General features: G+C 38.6%; 3 protein-coding genes across 6 annotated transcripts; 2 read left to right on the forward strand and 1 right to left on the reverse strand.

The window, feature by feature from the left end:
• Positions 1-3,820: 3,820 nt before the first annotated feature.
• On the forward strand, positions 3,821-13,442 carry LOC122635677 (eyes absent homolog 4). 4 transcript variants are annotated; one of them, XM_043826159.1, is made up of 10 exons: positions 3,821-4,537; positions 4,582-4,641; positions 7,834-7,955; positions 8,193-8,358; positions 8,936-9,119; positions 9,250-9,385; positions 9,552-9,635; positions 9,919-10,184; positions 10,367-10,823; positions 10,899-13,442. In XM_043826159.1, the coding sequence occupies exons 3-10, from the start codon at positions 7,844-7,846 to the stop codon at positions 11,078-11,080; spliced, it is 1,587 nt and encodes a 528-aa protein (XP_043682094.1). In that variant the 5' UTR covers positions 3,821-4,537; positions 4,582-4,641; positions 7,834-7,843; the 3' UTR covers positions 11,081-13,442. The 4 variants fall into 4 exon arrangements, with proteins under 4 accessions (XP_043682094.1, XP_043682095.1, XP_043682097.1 ...); XM_043826160.1 differs by having other exon boundaries at positions 3,821-4,536; positions 4,585-4,641; XM_043826162.1 differs by lacking the exon at positions 3,821-4,537 and having other exon boundaries at positions 4,582-4,664.
• Positions 12,392-16,823, reverse strand: LOC122635676 (digestive cysteine proteinase 1). Its single transcript, XM_043826157.1, has 12 exons — positions 16,607-16,823; positions 16,307-16,430; positions 16,063-16,215; positions 15,800-15,972; positions 15,612-15,716; positions 15,352-15,511; positions 15,073-15,265; positions 14,747-14,964; positions 14,554-14,654; positions 14,326-14,457; positions 14,031-14,220; positions 12,392-13,956 (listed from the first exon to the last, which is right to left on the reverse strand). The coding sequence occupies exons 2-12, from the start codon at positions 16,344-16,346 to the stop codon at positions 13,772-13,774; spliced, it is 1,650 nt and encodes a 549-aa protein (XP_043682092.1). The 5' UTR covers positions 16,347-16,430; positions 16,607-16,823; the 3' UTR covers positions 12,392-13,771.
• A 197-nt stretch (positions 16,824-17,020) lies between these two features.
• On the forward strand, positions 17,021-19,525 carry LOC122635758 (caspase-8-like). The gene is made up of 6 exons (XM_043826339.1): positions 17,021-18,177; positions 18,278-18,522; positions 18,604-18,796; positions 18,878-19,003; positions 19,077-19,214; positions 19,285-19,525. Exons 1-6 carry the CDS (start codon positions 17,598-17,600, stop codon positions 19,482-19,484), a joined length of 1,482 nt encoding a protein of 493 aa, XP_043682274.1. The 5' UTR covers positions 17,021-17,597; the 3' UTR covers positions 19,485-19,525.
• Positions 19,526-20,896: the final 1,371 nt, after the last annotated feature.

The raw sequence follows: 20,896 nt of genomic DNA on the forward strand, positions 1-20,896 counted from the left end.
CGATAGTTTGTGCATTATCCTAAGTTCACTTATCGGGGCCGTCCGCGCGCTCGAGCGACTCTCACGAGCATCGAACTTTGTTGAACATTTGAATCCATTCACGTACGATAGCTCTATGAAAATTGTTCGAATCGTGAGCTTTTTTCTATCAATTTCGAGTAACTCGGACGGAGCTACGAGTTTACGTCTCCGATCTGCAACGTTCGGAGGACTCCTGGGACAGGCGTGAAACGTGCATCCATAGGAAGACGTGCCCAGAATTCCCCTTTTCTTTTCGTTTCTTCCTCTTTAGAAGGATGCTCGTCCAACTTCCATCAGAGCTCGCAAATTCAACGGCACTCGACGTCTTATCGTTACAAGAGGACGTATTACTTCGATTATCACGATCATTGCAATCGTTATTAGACTAAGAACTTTGGGAACACGCTTGAAAATTTCTTATCGTAGTTCTACCTAGTTAGTTTTCGAGGGCTCGTATCGTTGTAGCCATACGAAACCTTATCTCTCGATATGTTCGGCGTGTACGCGCGCACGCATACGAACAAATTTGCACGTGCGTTCCTACGAGTTAGACGTGCAACAACGCCGCGGGCACCGGTCGATAATACGAAAATTTCTGACGCGCCTTTGGAGGAAAGAGAGAAAGAGAAAGAGAGCGAGCACGTGCTGCCCTTTTGCAGCACGACAAATAGGAATTATCCGAGGGATGGGAAAGCGAGCCGCGTTGGGGGTTGCTTCGTTGCGAATATTCTACAAAGGGGATTAGTACGTTCGCATAATGAGGGATAAGTGCAAGGAGGGTAGTCGGAAGAATCATCCACCGACTATAATCTCTTTCTCTCGAGCCTTTTCCTTCGTTTTACTCGAAGGATCCCTACCGCTGGATCGTACCGAGAAGAATCTTTCCTTGCGTCGGGATTGCATCTCCGATGAAAAACGAACATTCGAGGCTATATCGAGAGGAGAGTTTTGCGATTTTCTTATCATAATGTTACGTTGGACATATCTGATATGTACAATATTTCCTCGTTATTCATAAAGCGTCGTGCCAAACAAGGGCACGTCATAACTCGTAATATAGTAGAAACTTGCGTAAGAAGAAAGTTAGATGCTGAACTATATGCATTGCAAATTAGGAGTATGTTAGCTCACGTTGTCCTTGGGAACTTTATGTAAAGTTTTCAGGGAAATTTGAGAATCCATCTAACGGAGAACGCAACAACCCACGACGATGGGGACGATGTAAGTGATGGAAGCGCTGAAACAAACTTCCTACCCCTATTTCGCTTCCTCTTCATTAGCATAATCGAAAGACGCAAGTACAAGTTTCTTATCTTGTCTCTCTTAAACTTTTTCTCCTTTCGAGGAAGCTTCATTTTTAAATAGCTTAACATCTCGTATGAACGATAACGGAGTTTTTCACAAAAACGTCCAATTCCATTGATCAAATTTACATCGTCGTTTTGGTCGCGTCCAATTATCAGAATATTTCACATTGTTATAAAAAAAAAAAAAAAGAGAGAAAACGGTACGCGTACCGCATTATTTTGTTAACGAGATAGCTAAAATAAATTACATTATTATCGCTCGATATTTCGTTATCGGATAGCATTGCGAAAGGGAAGAAAGCCGAGAGTTTATTTTGACGTTAGGACAAACGGAAGAAGCTAACGCATCTCGACTCGAAGGCTCGCTTATCGTACACCGTGATCGATAATAAACGAGAAAAGAGAAGACAGTCTTCTTTCTCTCTTTCCCTCCGCAGTTCCGAGAAATCGAACGTTATGACGCACCGACGCGGACGGCGGACCTCCCGTCAAGAGGAACGTGTCCATTTACGAACTTTGACCTCTCTTCTATAGACGTGGAAGAAAAATAACACGTAATGGTGTCCAGACGGAGCTCCAAATTTCTCGCTGCACTTTCGACAATAACAATGCTTTCCGTTGTTTTTTTCTGAAAGTATCTACATACGTACCGTTCGTACGTCGTATTGAGAAAAAAATATGAAGGAACTACCAAACCTGACATAAACTATGACTATAACAATTGATTGAACAAACGAGCGTGTCTTGAAACGTCAGTTGAGTTATGTGATTTTCACTTGAATTACGATAGATCGCAAATGATACGGGATTGTCCGGATCTTACCACGCAAGGCCGTTGTCGCGAAAATTTTTTGCTCATGAAAATCCTGTTTAAAGATGAATCAGGAATGTGTGCAGATAAAAATTGTAGGGAAAGAAACGAATTCAGGCAGGTCCCATCCCAGGAGGAGAAACCGTTTGTCCTATCGAGTACCACGTTTAGATAAAACAATAACGAGTGTTTTTCTCGGCTGAAGGCCAAGAGCGCGACCGTCTACCGTTTTGTTTAGATGCCCTCTTGTTTCGCTCCAAGCCTTCTCTTCCACGCACTCTTTCTCTCTCAATGCAATGACAGTATACGGTGTAAGCCTACAATCAAATTCGATTTTCTTATATTTTTTAAACGGATACATACTCTCGAATATTCTCCGATAATGGCCTATAGAATGAATATAGAATGAAGTTTTCTCGATTCGACGATTGCATTATTATTCATACTCATCGAAACGGTACGATATGCACATATACATAGGTACGCTTTAATCGAATACTAATTGTAAGATGCTGATTGGTTTCTAGCGGAAGTAGAATGAAGTAGAATGAAAAATAAGTAGATAAAGAAGGAGAAAAATATTTGTAATCGATCTATCACACGAGAAGGAAATAAGAGAAATCGTGATAAGAGAAGAACGAGGATGACAAATAGGAGGAAAAAATAAAAGACCACCCTGAGAAGGGACGCGTCGTCGCTAATTCAGCAACTATCGAAATTTACATTCCACCGGCCTTATCAAGATCGTCCCTGAATCGTTTCCCTTAATTACTCCTTCCTTTCCCTTCTTCTTTTCGCTCTTCCAGACACTTTTACCATTCCTCTCCAGTTCACCTAAAAAAACCTGTCCTTAAAAGCCGAAAATGCGACGATCTAACCGACTCTCGCCGACGAGCAGAAACGTCTATGAGTCGCGTTAGAAAATTTCGCCAAGATTCCTTTTTTCCTTTTTGATTTTTTACTAAAACGTAAATTAGAAGTTCGCTTAAGACACGTCATTTTAAAGAGTGAAACTCGAAACGAATAAAAAATTTGTCTGTACCACGTATCCACTCTTTGCTTCCTAGTTTTGATTCGATTCGGGATATTTTCTTTTCTCCAGATCGACGACGCGTGCGAAAAGACAAACAAACGGACGACGGATAAAAGCGCTTTTCCATTTTCTCTCTCCCTCTCCTCCCCCCCCTCTCTCTTCCCCTTGGGATCCCTTCCCCTTGGTGTTTATTGCGTTCACGTTCTCGAAGAAATTTCAAGCGATAAAAGTAAATACGATCTAATCGATTCTATAACAAAGAAACTCCAAATATTGTGGTATTAGTCAACATGTTTTAACCATTACTGAGAACAAATGTATTTTAATTTATTTAACCCTTTGATAATAATCTATAGAAATTGCATATCCGAGTAGACAAATAAACACAGTCGGATGAATAGAGGAAAAAATTGGCCGAAAGGTTGTGATTTTGAGCTAATATTTATCATTTTTGAAAAAATTGCACGTACGAGCGCGCACCAACATATTCGAATACTTTGGAGAGATGAAGAGAGAAGGACCGAATACATAGCAAGAAATCAACGTAGACAGAGTGAGAAAGATAAAGAGATGGGGTAGTAGGAGAGGGGGTAGTAGGGAGATGGAGGGAGTCGGACGACCACGTGACCACCGGGCGGGGGTGGCCAGGCGACATTTCGCATGCTCAGAACACGCCAGGCTGCGGCGTATCGCACATTGAGGGACGCAAACAGAGGGAAAAAGAGAAAAAAGGAGATTAAAAAGAGAAGAAAAAGAGGGAGAACAAAAGGGAAAAGATAAAGAGAGTGAGTTCGCCGATTGCACACCTCGTGAAAAGTTGTGCTCAACGTCGTTCGGAAAATTCGTTACAAAATCGCTATAAAATAATATCTCGTACGAGAGGGAGAGAGAGACAGAGAGAGACAGACAGACAGAGAGAGAGAGAGAGAGAGAGAGAGAGAGAGAGAGAGAGAGAGAGAACAAAGTGCGAAATAAATTGTCGAGGAAGAAAGAAGGTGGTTACGTTCGTGTCGCGCGTGTCATATTCGTTTGTTTCGTTTGAAAAAGAAGAAAGAAATCAAAAAGCAGAAAGAGGAGAGTGAAAGGGTTGTTTGGAAAGATTCCTTTTTCATTCGAGAACTGTGCATCGTTCTTTCTCTTTGTAATTGATTCTTTCTCCGATTTTTTTCTTCGATCGACGACTGAGAAGAACAAAGAAGAACACAACAAGTTTTATTCATTGAGGAACGTGCTTGCAACATCGTTCTGGACGCAAGTCCTTCGTTGGCGAGATGCTACTATGGATGTGGAAAGTGCGAGAAAAGTGAGATAACGAGAGACAAAGAGAGAAACAAAGGAGATCTCTCTCGCAGGAAAGAGGAAGGGAGAGAGAGAGAGAGAGAGAGAGAGAGAGAGAGAGAGAGAGAGAAAGAGAGAGAGAGAGAGAGAGAAAGAAAGATTTAGACAGAGGAAGAAGGTATACCGTGAAAGTACGTAATTGCGCTTCTGCCAGGTAGGATACTTATTTGTTATTTCAATTTTAAAAAGATTCTTAGATGTTTCTTTCTTTTTTCTTTCTTTTGTTCTTCTCTCACCATGTCAAAATCACATGGCCCGTCAACTTCGAAAAATATCCTTTATGGAGGCAGCCTCTTGTTTCTTTAAGAAAAAAAATTTCAAAATATAAATATATAAAATTAAAAAAAAAAAAAAAAAAATAGCAAGCCGAATGTGTTCCTCGAGATTTCGTATTCCGTAGAATTTAGGAAATACGAGAAAAACTAGAATACACAGACTGATGATATTTTGTAAGAAATTGTTATTGGGTTTTTCGCCTTACTCTGTTATTTATATTGACAATTAGTAACAACACTCGGAAGGCACGTAGACGAGCATGTATAAATGTTAACGCGTACAAGCTAACAGCTGTTGAAAACCGTCATTATCAATTGAGCATGCGTAACATATGCATCTAATTCGGCTCGTTACCAGTAATGTATTTTAATTGGCCGTACGCGCTCGCAGCATCAAGGAACGCGAGCGTTTACTAAAAGTTCTTCCGTGCTAAGGATAATCTCCTAATCCCGTTTAGTAGAAAGCCGCCGCGTTGCTTTGCGAAAGAATGAAGGATTGATTTTTGCTAAACGAAATTTTGGGATAATTGTTGTTCGGATGTATGCGAATTAGCGAATCAAGTTGAAAGAGAGACGTAGCATTTCGAGAATATTTAATCGATTAAATAATTCATTGGTATTAAAAATCAATTGGAGATGTTTCTTTTGTCAAATAAATGATATAATTGTAAACTGCTTTTTTTTTTTCACTATCAATATCCTTAGAGTATAACAAGGAGTTACGACTTCGTCAATTTATTTAATTATTTATATTTGTTTTTTTAAATAAATAAATTTTCATGGTATTGTTGGGTCGAGCGATAAGAAAAGAACAAAAGGAAGACAACGATATCGCGGAAAGGGAAAAGTGTTTTTGGAAAATCGACGAACACGCTTTGGTAGGCACGTCGAGTCGAATCCATCGAAAAGCAAGCATCTTAAAAGCGGTTGGTCTCTCGAATTTCTTCTCTCTATCCCTTACACACTGGTAAGGTCTGCCAGAGGACCCGTACCAAAGCCCCTGGGTCCTTTCGGACAAGAACCTTTTGTCTTGCCCGGCTGCAACTATTCCATCTCTCTCTCTCTCTCTCTCTCTCTCTCTCTCTCTCTCTCTCTCTCTCTCTCTCTCTCTCTCTCTTTCTCTCCTTATTTTTCTTTCCCTTCTTTCGAGCGCGTAAACGGAGAAGGAGCTAGAAGGATCGAACGTGTGTCACGGCCAAGAAGGAAGCTGCGAGTCGCACGCGTTTTCGTCTTTTCCTTTTGAGAAGAGAAAGGATCTTAATAAGGACTGACGAAGAGATTAGGTATAATACGTTATTACGTACACGTGTGTGTGAATAGCTTCATAGAAGCAGTTTGTATGCTTGAAATAAAAAATTAGATAAGTATATATCCTAATTACAATAGAACTGTCAAAGTGTGATAACGATATACGTACACATGCTTTCGCGTCTTCGGTTATTATAGTATGTGCGAACTAAGCAGTTTCTTCCTACGACGGATACATTGCTGGTAACGTCTGTCTGACTGTCTGTCCGTCCGTCCGTCCGTCCGTCCGTTGTCTCTCCGTGTCCGTGTGTTCGTGTGCGTACGCACACCGGTAGATAGTCCGTTTAGATAAGCGGAATTCCGTTCATCTCGTTTCTCTTGCTTATCGTTCTAGCGAAACTTGCAACGCGACTCGCAAATCTTTCGGCCGAATCAGCGACTATTATTCTTTTTTCTTTTCTTTTCTTTTTCCTTTCTTCTTGCTCTTGCGAAACTCTCCTTCGTCGTTCCTTCTCGATCGTAAAAAGATTACAAGCGATTAGAGAAAAAATATGAAATATTAATACGCACGCGCACGCGCACGCACACACGCCTAACTCAAGTAGTGAAATTGAAAAGGAATTTCTGAGCGTACCAATAAAGAATATGCAATAACGTCTATACTCGAAAACGTATTAGAACGTAGTAGTTTCGGTCGCCTCTACCCTCGTTACCTCCGCTCTGAAGATTCTCGACTTAACGAGAGAAAAGCTGACTCCGTTCTTTCTCCTTCGTTTTACTTCTTTTCTTAAAGCAAAGTCGTGGAGCTCTCGCGCTTGATAGAGTTACGAGTTGCGTTCCGAGACTCGTCCGTGGTGTGAAAGGGCCCTTACGCAAGAGTCTCTTTCAGCCACAACGATGGAGCTCTAGCGATGGAGCTAACGACGGAGCCGGCGGCGAAGGTCGGAGGTGGTCGGAGGTAGTCGGACTTGGAGGTAGACTCACGCACAAGGGCGGAGCACGCTGAGAAAAAGAGAAAGAGAGAAAGATAGTGACTTGGCAACATAAAGAATACGTAATGCAAAACGACGCGAAAAGAGATTTCATTGGCCGACTCCAAAGGTGTTCCTCGTGCACGCCTACCGATCCACCGTTCTCTCCACCTCCTCTTCTTCGACACGCAATTGGCAGGGCTTAATGACGTTCTTCGTACTAAGGCCGAGACCCTTTAAACGTCCTTCCTATGTCCTCCCCATCGGAACCATCGGCGACTTCGAAATCGAGTAGTCAAAGACTTTGACCACTACTTGGTCCTGACGGAATTCGAAGATAAAATCGTTCGGCTATTCTACGACTGATCTACGAGTTTTATTGTTAACCCTTAAAAGTTCAATACGTAAAGAAATCATGTTAATGCCATCGTGGGTGAAATTTCACCCCACAGTATTATCTTTCATTTTACATAGCAATAGGAAAAATGTGAATGCGATTAAAAGTTTTTATTTTATTATTTAATATCGGATGAAAGTATGGAGATTAATTATTGGGCTGAAATTTCACCCACGATAGCTTTTAAGGGTTAACGAAGTAATTCATTTATTTATCAGATTTTTCATCCTACATGGAGATCCACGTATTGCACAACAAATTACATAAAAAAATATTCACGGAATTATTGTACGAACGTCCCGCAGAACCGCGCCGCGTCTCCATTATAGAAGCTATTTCTCTTTCCTTTGTGCAATTATAGATCGAATACTTTTGAAAGAATGATCTTCGAAAGTAAAATTTTCAATCGGCTCGTGTGCGTTCGTGTTTTAGGTAGAGTGATATGTTAACCGAAGACAATGACCCGACGAAACCAGCAGGCGTTTTAGACAATGCTGGCAACGTGTCTTCCTCGACGGAGGCCTCGGTACAGCACCCTCGCAGCACAAACAATGGTGGGCAATATTTCTCTAACTTCATTGGCGTAGAACCCGAGCGAAAATGACATGATAACGTTTCGAGTATCGATATGATCACATGCGATTGTCCAATTGCTTATCGTTTCATTCATTATTTTCATTTAATTCCATGGTGTTCGATCGGTTATGGACGAAAGAGCGCTCTGATGAATTTCGCTTGGAATAGAAATATCTGGTTGACTGTGTTATATATTTGCTTGTTCGTACGGGCAGAAACCGAAGTTAAAAACGAAGTCCAGGACTGTCCGGAGAACGAAAGTGTGCCGGGTAGCGAATTGTACATCGACGAGAACGCCGAGGAAAAGGAACAGGAGTATCCGGATTCTATGGAAAAGGCTGACTACGGTACTCTCTATGGCGCCAATCAATACTATAACAGGTATGCGATTGATTATCGCCGATGGAATAGTATGCCTCTAGATAGTTCCATTATTTCCTGGTCGCGTTGTGATTATGCGATTAATGATGACGACGGCGAAGACGCCGATAGAACGTTCCCTAATCCGTTCGAGTTTCGAGTGTCAAGAATATTGCGTTTTGTATTTTACATAGAAACAGCCCGCGGTGATTCAGGCTTTCATTTTGCTTGGATGTTTCTACGTATGTACATACGTCACGTAATTTGAACTCTGTGGTTAAACTTGGTTTTAATCAATGGCGGATGATCGTTTATACTTTATGTTATTCGTAACTTTATTCGAAGCCCATAAGGAACGTCCGCTAAAAAAGTGGTTACTTTTGATTTTTATTCGAACTCGACAGATCGATAGAACAAACGTTTTACAACTATCTCATAAACCGCTGGAGATAATCGAAGATACTAAATAAAAAAGATGACGTGTTTTTTTTCTTTTTATGGCTGATCGATACGATAAAAAAGGTCTTGTACGCGAACGCACTTTTTTATCGTTCCTCCTTCGATTAATTGAGATTAGCATCTATTAATTCGATTTTAGCATATACAATTCGCCTACTTACGGATCGACGACGGGCACCAAGAACACGTCGAGCTTGCAAAGCTCTTATCTAACTTCGTACACAACCCCAAGCACGATGACGCAGTATTCGTCGTATGCCGGCTACAATAGTGGTACCACGACGTTCCCTAACGTAGGACAAAATATATCCTCGGCTTCCCAGGTGAAAAGCAACAGAAAACAAATATCTATGTCCGTGCGCGCGTGTACACGTTTCAAACGTTGCGATGAAAAATAGACTCGAACCATCTGTTTGTTTAAAAACGAACGAAAGCATTTATCTTCCTTCTCAGAAGCTGGACTATACCGCTTATGGTAGCAGTTTGTACGGAAACGACAGGGTACCCCTTCAATATTCTGGCTATTATCCGATGCCTGGTTACCACACGACTCATACGTCCTTCAACATAGGAAATCTCAACTTTGCTGGTAAATTAAATCATCGCGTGCATGCGTTACACGGCTCCAAAAAATAAGTCTGAATAATTATTCCTATCGTTTCATTCGTACGATCATTTTTCGGAGTCATTGTATTCTTAAAATTGATTTATTGCATCTTATTAATTGTCTTTCTTACGCACAAAAAAAAAACAAGATTCGACGAAGACAGCACTCACGCTGGACGCGAGCGCTCATGATGCGAGTGACCCGACCGCACGAGAGACCACAAACGTCGAAGGTAATACGAGTCATTTCGGATCGATCGTATCGCTTTATCGCTGGTATTTTCGATAAACGTCAACACCGGTTCGGAGGATCGAGCGCACGAGTCTGTAAACTTACTTTAAATACTTACGATAGTACGATCGCATCGATTTGAATCACGAGCATAGGCTCTAATTCAAAGTTTATCTGCAAAAGTAACAATTTTAATTAATCGTTCGTGATCATCGAGAAAAACTATTGAATCCTTTGAAGAGCGATTGAAAGATCGATTAAATCGAACGATATTTTTTCCATAGGGACTACAGCGAAGCCCTGCAGGCGCGGTAGGCGGCAGAGCGGAAGCGGAAACAGTATCGGTTCCGCGGACACGACGGAAGCCGGCCCCGATCGTATATTCATTTGGGATCTCGACGAAACCATAGTCGTGTTTCATTCGCTTCTCACTGGTCAATTCGCTACGAAGCACCGAAAAGATCCTACCTTGCTCGCACAGGTAGCCTACAGGATGGAGGAAATGATATTTAATTTGGCCGACACACACTTTTTCTTCAACGACATTGAGGTCAGTCGAGAGGTCTCGAATATCGTTATCTCTCTCTCTCCCTCCCTCCCTCCCTCTCTCTCTCTCTCTCTCTCTCTCTCTCTCTCTCTCTCTCTCTCTTCTAGATCTCGATCGAAATACGTTTGATGTCCTCAAATACGTCCGGACACATCTTACCCAACGACGTGTCTTGTTGTTATCAGGATTGCGATCAAGTACACATAGACGACGTATCGTCCGACGACAACGGACAGGACCTATCCTCGTACAATTTCGCAACGGACGGCTTTCAATGTGCTTCGGCGAACAACGGTATATGCTTAGCCTCCGGGGTACGCGGTGGCGTAGATTGGATGAGAAAGCTCGCCTTCCGTTATCGCAAGATAAAGGAGATCTACTGTAATTATCGCAACAACGTTGGCGGTCTGCTCGGAGCGGCGAAACGCGAACAATGGGTCCAGCTGCGTTCAGAGATCGAAGTTCTCACCGATAATTGGCTGACGTCGGCCGTCAAGTGTCTCAGTTTGATCAACAAGAGAAGCCATTGCATCAACATTCTCGTAACCACCACTCAACTTGTGCCGGCCCTCTCCAAGGTCCTTCTATTCGGTATCGGTGGAATATTTCCCATTGAGAATATTTATTCCGCATCTAAAATAGGTCGGTGTACTACTTCAATTCGTAACAAGTTGTTGTCGAAAAAATACGCATAATTTTGTTTCCTCTTTGCTTCAGGAAAAGAGAGTTGCTTCGGAAGGGTGGTGGCTCGTTTCGGTCGTAGATGTACGTACGTCGTGATAGGGGATGATTCCGACGAGGAGACGGCAGCGAGAGCGCACAACTTTCCTTTCTGGCGAATAAACAGTCACTCGGATACTCAGGCGCTTTATAACGCTTTGGAAATGGGATTCCTTTAACCTGCTTCCCTGATAAAAAGACAAAGGCGAGAGAAAAAGAGAAAGAAGAACGAGGACGTTTCTTTAAAGAGGAGTTCTCTTTTGTGAAAAAGAGTGAAAAGCTTATAGCAAAAAATCAACGATAAGGATGAAATGAAAAAAATGGGTCCAGGGTCCACAAGTGATATATAATAAACGAATGAAAGTATAACGAGCGGAGATAATTAAAAAGGGGTGAAAAAAGGATGAAAGTATATAAAAACAGGGTGTTTTCTGAGTAACTGCGATAAATTTCTATCATAAATATATAACGAATTTATCATTTGAACGAAAAAAAAAAAAAAAAAAAAAAAAAACTAATATATCGCTGAAAGCTTCGAAAATATGTATATCTCGGCAGGATCACTTTCAATCCTGAAGAAATAATAAACTCGTGTGTTAAGATACGGTTCGCAAAAAATGGGTACGCACATACATATCTGAAAAGTATTCAAATAAAAATTGAACCTTTTCGTTAAGCGTTTGACTCCAATCGTCCGAGATCCTTGAATAGATCTAATTTGTCGCGTACGATCAGTAAACACCCTGTAAAAGTGACAGTCGAACGAGCTTATTTTCAGTCGATCGTTCAAGATCTTTTCGAGAAGAAATTTTCTTTTTTTCTTCTTTTCCCTATTAATTACGACAAACAATTCATCCTTTCTGTGTACTTAAAACAAAAAACGGAGCACGGTACATACCGGCTTTTTTCTCTTCTTCTTCTTTTGTCTATTCATTTCCTTTTTTTCTTGCCTCGTTTGTCGATACTCGCGTAAAAAACAAAACTAGCAAAATCTAAAACGTCGTCGTACGTCTCTCGGTTCGAATTCATTTTACTGTTTTAATTGTTCCTTTCATTGTTTCCGTTTATTTTCAAATGTAAAATCGCCGATAAGAACGAACAAACTTATATTGATTTTAAAGTTATATTTTAGTATTAAAAGGACGATGTATAAACTTTCTCCTCTAGTACATACAATACGCGCGTAGTACATACACTCGACGTACGTTGCAAAGAAGTTAACAAACACGTGAATTTTATTTTTGCCGTGGAAGCGATCGACGTGAACAAGCGTGAGATTAAAAAACGATAGGAGATTAATAATTATTAAGAAAACAGAAATTAATAAATATAAATATGTGTGTATATGTACACTATAATGGAGAGAGAAATTGAGAGCGGGAGGGAAGGAGAGAGAACAGAAACAAGTGCGAGAGTGATCAAAATTAATTAGATAATCTTATTAAAGCGTAGGATGGGACACGATTAGCGCAAAGTTAAAGACGTTGAACGACTGTGAAAGTAATTTAATGTAAGTTTCATGAAATATAAGCTCGTTAGGGGGAGACTGTAATTCGAAATATAATCAAGTTACATTGTACAGCGGCATTTTATGTTTTATCGATCATCGAGAGAGTTAACGAAGGGAGAAAGAAGCAAGACGAGAAAGAAGAGACGAAACGAAAGTAAAATAACGAAATAGATATTTCTTCCTGTTGAGATCGTATGTACATGCAACGTATACGAGCGAATCGCTATCCGTTTCAATTCGCCAAATAGTTTGTTTTTCTCTTTCCTTTTTTAAATTCTATTTAAAGGAAAAGAAAGTAAAAGTATATTGTTGCAAGTTCGACGATCGTAAAAATGTATGTATGTACGTATGTAGATACTTCGAAATAAGTATGTACTTTACTCTTTTCCTTCTTACGGACAAGCGCACAAACGGCATACAATTACATCTCTCTAATTTTTATCATTAATAGGAATAATTAAGTGTCTTTTAACAATTAGAACAAGTCGAAAGGTAAAGATCGTGTATCAACATTCCAAAATTTTGTTTAATGCATGTTACCTCTTTGTCGCTGGTTGTGATGTAGCCATTATTGACCCATAAGAACCGTTTATAAGAAAATATTTATGAAATCAAACGTAATTACTTTGTTACAATAGATTCTTATCGTTAGAAAATTTTTAGCAATTTTTATAGCGATAGCGTATTTTTATAAAACGCTTTCATCAATGTCTGATAGATCTTTTCTTACTTATGGTATGGCTGCATCACCATTCGCCGCTTACGAAGCGTGCGTGCATCGAGTAAAAGATGCGACACAAATCAATTTACCTGTACTTACGTCAATCTTCTAATACACATACGATACCATATCATACCACGCCATACGTCAGATAATTTGCATTTCTTTCTGGTAATATATCCCGACCGATCAAAACGAATTAGAGGCTACTTCTTTGCTCGAATAAACAGCACATTTTAATTTTCAAATTACATAAGCATAGATTAATCGAGTCTCTTCAAATATTTGACTCTACGATTAAAGATATACAGAAAACAAAAAAAAAAAAAAAAGAATCTCACGAGAAAGCGATATCGAGTAATATAAATGTTAAAAATATTTTTTTAATTTCCTTAATCCTTTTCTTCCCTTCTTCTTCGTCTTTTTTTTTTTTTGCATTCTTCAATAAAAAAGTAACATGCTACTAAGAGAATATGAACTATCAAGTTCGTACATCGTGATACGCGCGCACGCACACACACCGCACACACAGACAGACATCTATAGAGCGTGTAGTTTACCGCATAGAGAGAGAGCTAAGATCGTTCGTTTAGACAAATCTATTCTCCGTAAGAAGAAGAAAAAAATAATAAATCCCTGTTATATCGTAACATACGTCGGTGCGGTCAAAACGCCGCAATTGTTATCCTGTTGCGCCATAAGTATGTAACCGTCGTTACCCCAGTAATTTGACCATGAATTCTTTATTAGCCAATAAGCCTTTCCTTTCAGTATACCATAGCCAACAGCTAAGACGGCGTGATCCAACTTGTCCTCCGTATTACCTAAATCACAAAAACTCAATGCATGCAAGACTTATAACTACTAGAGTTAGAAGTTAAAGATAAAGAGTACTTACCGCACGCGGCTTCGTAATAGACACCATGCGAATAAAAGGAAAATGTTTTGTGAGATGCGTCGATAGCGACAGAAATTGGACCATGGTTCGCTAGAGCTATCTTTAAAGCGTCCACGTTTCCCGGTGTGACATTAACGTATCCCGAAATCTTAGCTGCCATAGTAACATTGTTAACATGACAAAATCCATCCTAAAAGATATCGCAAAATGTTTTACATTTCTGAAGAATAACGACGAACGAAGTTGCACCAGGACAAAACTTATAGATAAGAAGACTTTCTCAAACTTTTCTCACCTGGCCTAAATAACCGCCATATTCATCTTCGGATGGTAATCCGCCATGCTTCATAATCCACTGATAGGATCGAAAATCCTCACCGCCATCGCATCCGTTATTACCAAAGCCCCATGAACAGTCGATGAGGGCCTTGTAAATAAAAGAGAAAAAAAAAAGAAGAAAAAAAAAAAGATCGTAATTCGGTACAGTGAAAGGAAGATTTCTTTTGTCATCAAATTGTCGTACCTGTTGAGATAAGCGTACTAATTTTCCATATCTCATATAATACGCCCCTTCCACCGCACCGGTTGTGCCAAAACTCCAACAGGATCCGCATACAGATTGATCTGCGATACAGACGATTTCGTTATACGAAATCTTTTCTCTCATTTTTATATACGCGATCTTTATCATCTACATTTATACCAATATACGTCACCTTTAACGGGTGTCACAGCACCATACAGCCTCCAATCCAAATTGTCGGGAACGCTGGCTATCTCTCTTTCGATATCATGAGGAAATGGTTCACCGCCATTGTAACCTTTTGTATACTGTTTGCCACGCAAAGCTTTCATTTCAAGAGCAGAACGATCGGCCAGATGATTCACATCCAGTTGATATCCCAAGTTCGCACGGTTGATCGAATGAATGAATCTGCAAGATTTCACATATGTTCGACTTTGATCTTTTGCCCTATTATCGTAAAATTTAATATGGAAGAAAAGGAAGCGAAAAAAGAAACGAAGAGAAAACGATATAGACCTCATATTCTGTCGAAATAATTCCTTGCGTTTAATATGTTCGGTTTCGTTCTTGTAATATTTTTGATGTGTTTTCTTAAACTTCTTAAATGCTACATTTACGTGCTCGTCATAATTATGAATAAATTCCTGCATAGGATTGAACGTATATATATGTTTATCTCCAGGTCCAGGGAAACTAATGCACGTAGAATCTAAAATTGCATATCATATATATTTTTGTATGGTAATCCATTAGATTTAGATTTATTAATATCATGAGAAAAAATAAGACAAGTACTTTCCGTAACTTTGAACACATCTGGACTGGGAGCATCAAAGGAGTACCAATCGTAATCCAGATAATAATGATCGTAATGAGAACCGAGCAAGCTGTTAAAACCGATCATTTCGTATCTCACTGGTATAGGTTCCTTCTTTTGCGGTAGATATGGAGATTTCTGTGGTGCAGTAGATTCGTATGTTAAAAAGGACAAACGAACGAACAAAGCAAGAAACTTATCGACTAAGCTCCATTATCTCATCTTATCATTTCAATACCTTATAACGTATCCACAACGTATACTTATTCTGTTTGTCACCAAAGTTTTCAACAAGCCTCCATTTTTCACACGACAAACCATTTAAAACATCCTCTCCGATACACTAAATATCAATTTTTTATTATATTACTATATTCCATTAACGTATAAATTGTCAAGGGTAACGAGAGAGAAATAATCGTATACCTCCATTCCAGTTGTATCAGGAATAATACTCTGCGGATGAATTTTAAAATCACTAGAACCATTTACTTGAAGACACGTTTCTTCATTCGTGACAGATTCCGTAGTAATAGGTGCAACTTTGATACTAGTACCATACAATCCTTTACTGGCAAGTTGGAAAGTCTTAACTATTCCTGGAGAAACGAATTAAGCTTGTTCGCATAAATCTAACAAAACCAACATTGATATGGGTTCATTTGAACCGTTAAAAATCCATCGATTACCTCCATAATAATCAATTCGACTAGATCCACTTTTCCCATCGTACCATGCATAAAAAGGTTCGCGTATTTCGGCGTACGGAATATACAATGTACCTTTTGCGGTGTAAGCTTTACTAAATGTTGGAGATCTTAACTTCTCAGCATAAACAATACCTGAAATAATATAATTGGAGAGTACAAATTTTATAAACGTTTAAGGAGCGTCTTATATTCTATTAGAACAAAGTAATTGAATTAAACTTACCGAGAAGTATTAGAACCAAAGCACATCTAACGTGAATCATTGCTACCGTCTGTCTATAACAGAAATAATAGTTTCCACAAGAGTCGAGTTCACTCGATTGTTGCTCGAAAGATAACAAGGTGACCTATGTAATTTATTTTATTGTTACGTATCATAATCTGTGATGATATGAAAATACTTAATACAATATAACAAACAAGTTAAATAATGTTTAAACGTAACGAAACGTAACGTTTATAAAACACATTTTTAATTTAGTTCTTTTTTTTTTTTCTTTTAATAAGAATTATCAGAAAGTACCTTGAAATAAGTAAATAAATTTTTTTCTCGATTTGAAACTCCTTATTCTCTAAATGCGTAATTCATTTTCTTCTAACTTGTTATCACCTTCTCTTCAATTTTTTTATTCTTATACTTTGATCTTTTTGGCTTATAGTGACTTATCTGTAATAAGTAAGAAAAGAAAGAGGCAAAAAAGAGCAATAACAAGTAATCATCTTTCTCTCTCTCCCTCTCTCCCTCTTTCCCCTCTCCCCCTCGCTCCCTCTCTTCCTCTCTTTCAATTCAATTAATGTCAACACGCGCGTCATATATACATTAGACATACACAAGTATGTCGATCAGTATTACCAAGCATTCGATATTGAAAATCCCCAAACAAAAACCTATTAGTATTTACTTAGATAAAAGTATAAACATAAAACTTACTATTCGTTATTTATAACAGATTACGAGTTAATGCTACTAGTGCTGGCATGAATTTAAGGAGAAACGGTTGACGTGATACGTATTACGAGTATCGGATTCTTAAAAATATAAAACTTTTGTTTAAATGGCGAAAGTAATAAACGACGAGTTTTCAGACACTTCCGTTTCCTTTTCATTATCTCGGTATTTCTACGAAATTAAAGAAATGCAGTTATCGCTAGTTACATCGTTGTCCATGCATATTTGACGTTGTTAACAACGACTACGTACTTACGACATATGCGTATATGTTTGTCGTACGTATATTGCGTATTATTTACAACTTGCTACCGTCGAATTTTTATAATCCTCAGAAAGGTGAAAAAAAATAGTGAAAGTATTGGACCGTAAGATTTATTCGACATTGAGATATAAAGGAAGTATTTTTTATCGAAAGAGAAATTGTCAATGGTGTTATATTTACGGTATTATATTTCCTTTTTTTCTTTTTTCTTTAAATTAATCACATTACCAAACGTGTTTTACTAATCGTACATCTTTAAATTTATCAACGAATAATTAATGCGATATAATATCATCAACGATGTCGTTGGTCTCCGATGCGATTCCTCGTATGGATGTAGAAACAAATATGGCAAAAAAAAATATAAATTTAGATATCTTAGAAAAGATCGAAAACGATCTTGACATAGACGATATAATTTCTATATTATTTCTAATGGCTAGCGATTATAAGAATGTATTTCCAAAAGTTTTCGAACTTTATTGCAAAGCTAAGGAATATGGAACGTTTGTGATAGTAGAAGTTGTCAAAGATAATCAAGAAAATTGGGAGGACAAATTATTAGAATCTATTTGTATTTGTAACAATAGAAAAGTTATAAAAAAATTGGGACTACGATATGAAGATTTGAAGAAATACTACCTGTCAAATTGTGGGTTGTATACGAAACAATTAAATCCGATTGCAAAGTGTTTATACATATTATGCGAATCGTTAACCGTGGAAGAAACAAAAGCGTTGTTGCATTCCGTCAAAGAGGATAAAATCTTTCTTTCCATCGACAAGGATAAAAAGTACGAAGCAATGCTGGAAGAAATAGATCAATTGGAATTACATTTATTATATTGGATGGACATAGGATATATCTCTATTTTTTCAGGTACATTATCCTTCGATTCTTTCCTAATATTTCTTTAACTTAAAAATATTTTCTTTTTTTAAATTTTTTTGTATCTCATACAAAACTAATCGATCTACAGCCAAGGAAGGGAATTTAAAGGATTTGTTAAAACATTTGAACGCCTTTGACGATATAAAACCAATAATTAGAGATTTAAAGTGCTACGACAGGAATCGAAATATATCGAGCGCGGGTACGTTCGAAGAAGCAACTTCTTTCTGTCAGACTAATGTAATAGAACCTGGCTACAGTGACAAGAGGATACGTAAGATAAAAAAGGGATTGTGCGTAATTATAAATGAAATAAATTTCCGTGGACTGCAGGTAGTATGAAATGTTTTGGGAAACGTTATATATAACTTAAAATCTTCCCTTACGATTAACTGCTGTCATTAAAAATTTTAGTACGAAACCCGTTTTGGAACAACGGTAGATGCCGATGCATTATTGAAAACGTTCAAAGGATTTGGATTTACCGTCGATATCGTCGAAAATTTGACGAAACGTGAAATACTTTCAACTATCGGGAATCTTTCCAAGCAGTTTGGATGCGACTACGACTGTATCTTTTTATGCATATTGAGTCACGGCTATAAAGGTAATCTCCACGAACTAATATCGCGTTCCAATGTGCGCTGTTCTAATAAGTATATGCAACTTGACATAGTTTATATTTAAGGAGGTATCATCGCGGTCGACGAGAAAGAAGTATCTATCGAAAGTATCGGTAATGCTTTCTGCTGCCCAGAATTTAGTAAAATAATAAAGATAGTTATTATTCAAGCTTGTCAAGGAAACATAAGAGGTGAAAGTATAAGTATATTCAACGGTATTTGACGAAGAAGCACAGTACATTTTTAATAGCTATATCGTTTTAGGGAAAATTCTAAACCACGATAGCATAACAACGGATGGGCTAGATGAATCTGTGACAGCCGATATAACGGCACGCATGAACTTTTGTATTTTTATGTCTACGTTGCAAGGTTTTATGTCCTTGCGCGATAAACGAGAAGGTATTGGGCACGAATTTCGACATTTTCAACAAATTCTCCTTACGACCCGTCTTTTTTTCTCTATACGTAGGTTCGTGGTTTATTCAAGGATTGTGCAATATATTCCAACGTAACGGAGGAAAAATAAGCTTTTTTGAGTGCGTAACGAAAGTCATCGAAGTGATACAAAATAAGCGTGGAACTATAAACGACGATTGTATCGCCCAGTTGCCTGAATTACTCTGTTGTCGTTTACATAGCGATTTTGAATTACCGCAGTACAATCCTTAGGACAAAAGGAAGAAATTCTTTTAATATAATGTCTGTTTTGTATATTTACTCTTTCAAAGTATTTTATTACTCGTTATACGCTTCTGCATATTATATATTTATAATATTTTTTATGACGTGATACACACGTGATGCACACATATATGTATATATAGATTATTCATACATCGTGAGAACGCAATGAAAAAGAAAAAGCAAAAGAATCATTTCAGCAGTGATTTTAAAATCCGCGGTACGATTCCCAAAGAAATCATAATAAAGTTATATATTATATATATTCGTTGCGATAAGCGATATGTAATCGTTAAATAGTACGATACGATGTTAAAAATAAAGATAAAAGAAAAAAACATTTTGGAAACGTAGCAAAGTATGCGACCGTTGCACGGTGCTTTTTTACGTCATTTGATCGTCACGGATAGCAATTAATACAGAGTAAACCCGAACGACGCCACGCGGAGCTCGTTGCTTCCGAAGATTCGCATCGTTGAATCTCTACTAAAATTGTCGTATTTCCTCCAAATTTATATTTGGAGCTTTACGACAAACGTGTCGAGTCAAACGAGACGGTTGAAAGTATCGCGTGGGTGTATATGGGAGAAAGCGTATGGGAGATGTCTACGTTAGAAAAAAGAAGAAAAAAAAAAGAAAAACTAATTATCTGAAATTAAGGAGAACGATACGCGGAAGGAGGTCGAACGCAAAAACGGTTGAATAATTCGCGTCGCGTATGCGCACAGCGCCCCTTCGACGTACTCGATACTCGATAAATGTGTAGGTGTCGTGGTACTCTATTTATCTTCCCGGCTATTACGACGAAATAGCGTGCGATATGGAAATTGGAAAGGAAAAAATTCACGAGGCATTTTAACGATCGGTATCCGTACGTCTCGTATCGGTGGATGGGTAGTTTTTAACTTTGCTAAGGTTCCCGCCGCGCGCGCACTACTTCGTCATTGGGCATACGCGAGTACTCGCGCAGCTTCTTAGTTTCCTCCGTGCACCGTGAATCAAAAGACGAACGATTAATAAATCGTACGAATAGTTGAAGAATTAATCTCTACATTCGTCGTACGTCTGTCTTGTATATAATATTCTGAGACATCAACATTTGCAAAGTTCGCGTGTGAAAATCGAGTGTCCGATGACGTTTAACTTATAATTTAAAGTCGTGATACGGACTCGGTAGTACTCGGAAATTATTGAAAATGCGTTCGAAGAAGCCGGAACGGGAATTTTTTCGAGGGAATGTTCCGATGGCGGTAAGAAGAAAAATGATCTACGTCGGACGTCACCGAGGAATATGATATTTGGAAAATAGTGCCAGGGTAAGCGACCGAAGTACTTTCTCGCGCTACTTATCGAGCGGACGCGAACGCTCGACGCACGTACTTGAATTCTATGGATACCGC

This window comes from Vespula pensylvanica, chromosome 19 (genome assembly GCF_014466175.1).
Source record: "Vespula pensylvanica isolate Volc-1 chromosome 19, ASM1446617v1, whole genome shotgun sequence".
Classification (NCBI taxonomy): domain Eukaryota; kingdom Metazoa; phylum Arthropoda; class Insecta; order Hymenoptera; family Vespidae; genus Vespula; species Vespula pensylvanica.

What these genes read in the sequence shown, in the direction of transcription:
- LOC122635677 (XM_043826158.1), top strand. Translation starts at nt 8,030, where the DNA reads ATGATCACATGCGATTGTCCAATTGCTTATCGTTTCATTCATTATTTT. An exon ending in ATATATCCTCGGCTTCCCAG is followed by an intron (nt 9,120 to 9,249) that starts GTGAAAAGCAAC and finishes CTTCCTTCTCAG; the next exon opens with AAGCTGGACTATACCGCTTA. An exon ending in TTTTCTTCAACGACATTGAG is followed by an intron (nt 10,185 to 10,366) that starts GTCAGTCGAGAG and finishes TGTTGTTATCAG; the next exon opens with GATTGCGATCAAGTACACAT.
- LOC122635676 (XM_043826157.1), bottom strand. Translation starts at nt 16,346, where the DNA reads ATGATTCACGTTAGATGTGCTTTGGTTCTAATACTTCTCG. An exon ending in CGTTGTGGATACGTTATAAG is followed by an intron (nt 15,512 to 15,611) that starts GTATTGAAATGA and finishes ACTGCACCACAG; the next exon opens with AAATCTCCATATCTACCGCA. An exon ending in TGCTGTGACACCCGTTAAAG is followed by an intron (nt 14,655 to 14,746) that starts GTGACGTATATT and finishes TCTGTATCGCAG; the next exon opens with ATCAATCTGTATGCGGATCC.
- LOC122635758 (XM_043826339.1), top strand. Translation starts at nt 17,598, where the DNA reads ATGTCGTTGGTCTCCGATGCGATTCCTCGTATGGATGTAGAAACAAAT. An exon ending in TAAATTTCCGTGGACTGCAG is followed by an intron (nt 18,523 to 18,603) that starts GTAGTATGAAAT and finishes TAAAAATTTTAG; the next exon opens with TACGAAACCCGTTTTGGAAC. An exon ending in CTTGCGCGATAAACGAGAAG is followed by an intron (nt 19,215 to 19,284) that starts GTATTGGGCACG and finishes CTCTATACGTAG; the next exon opens with GTTCGTGGTTTATTCAAGGA.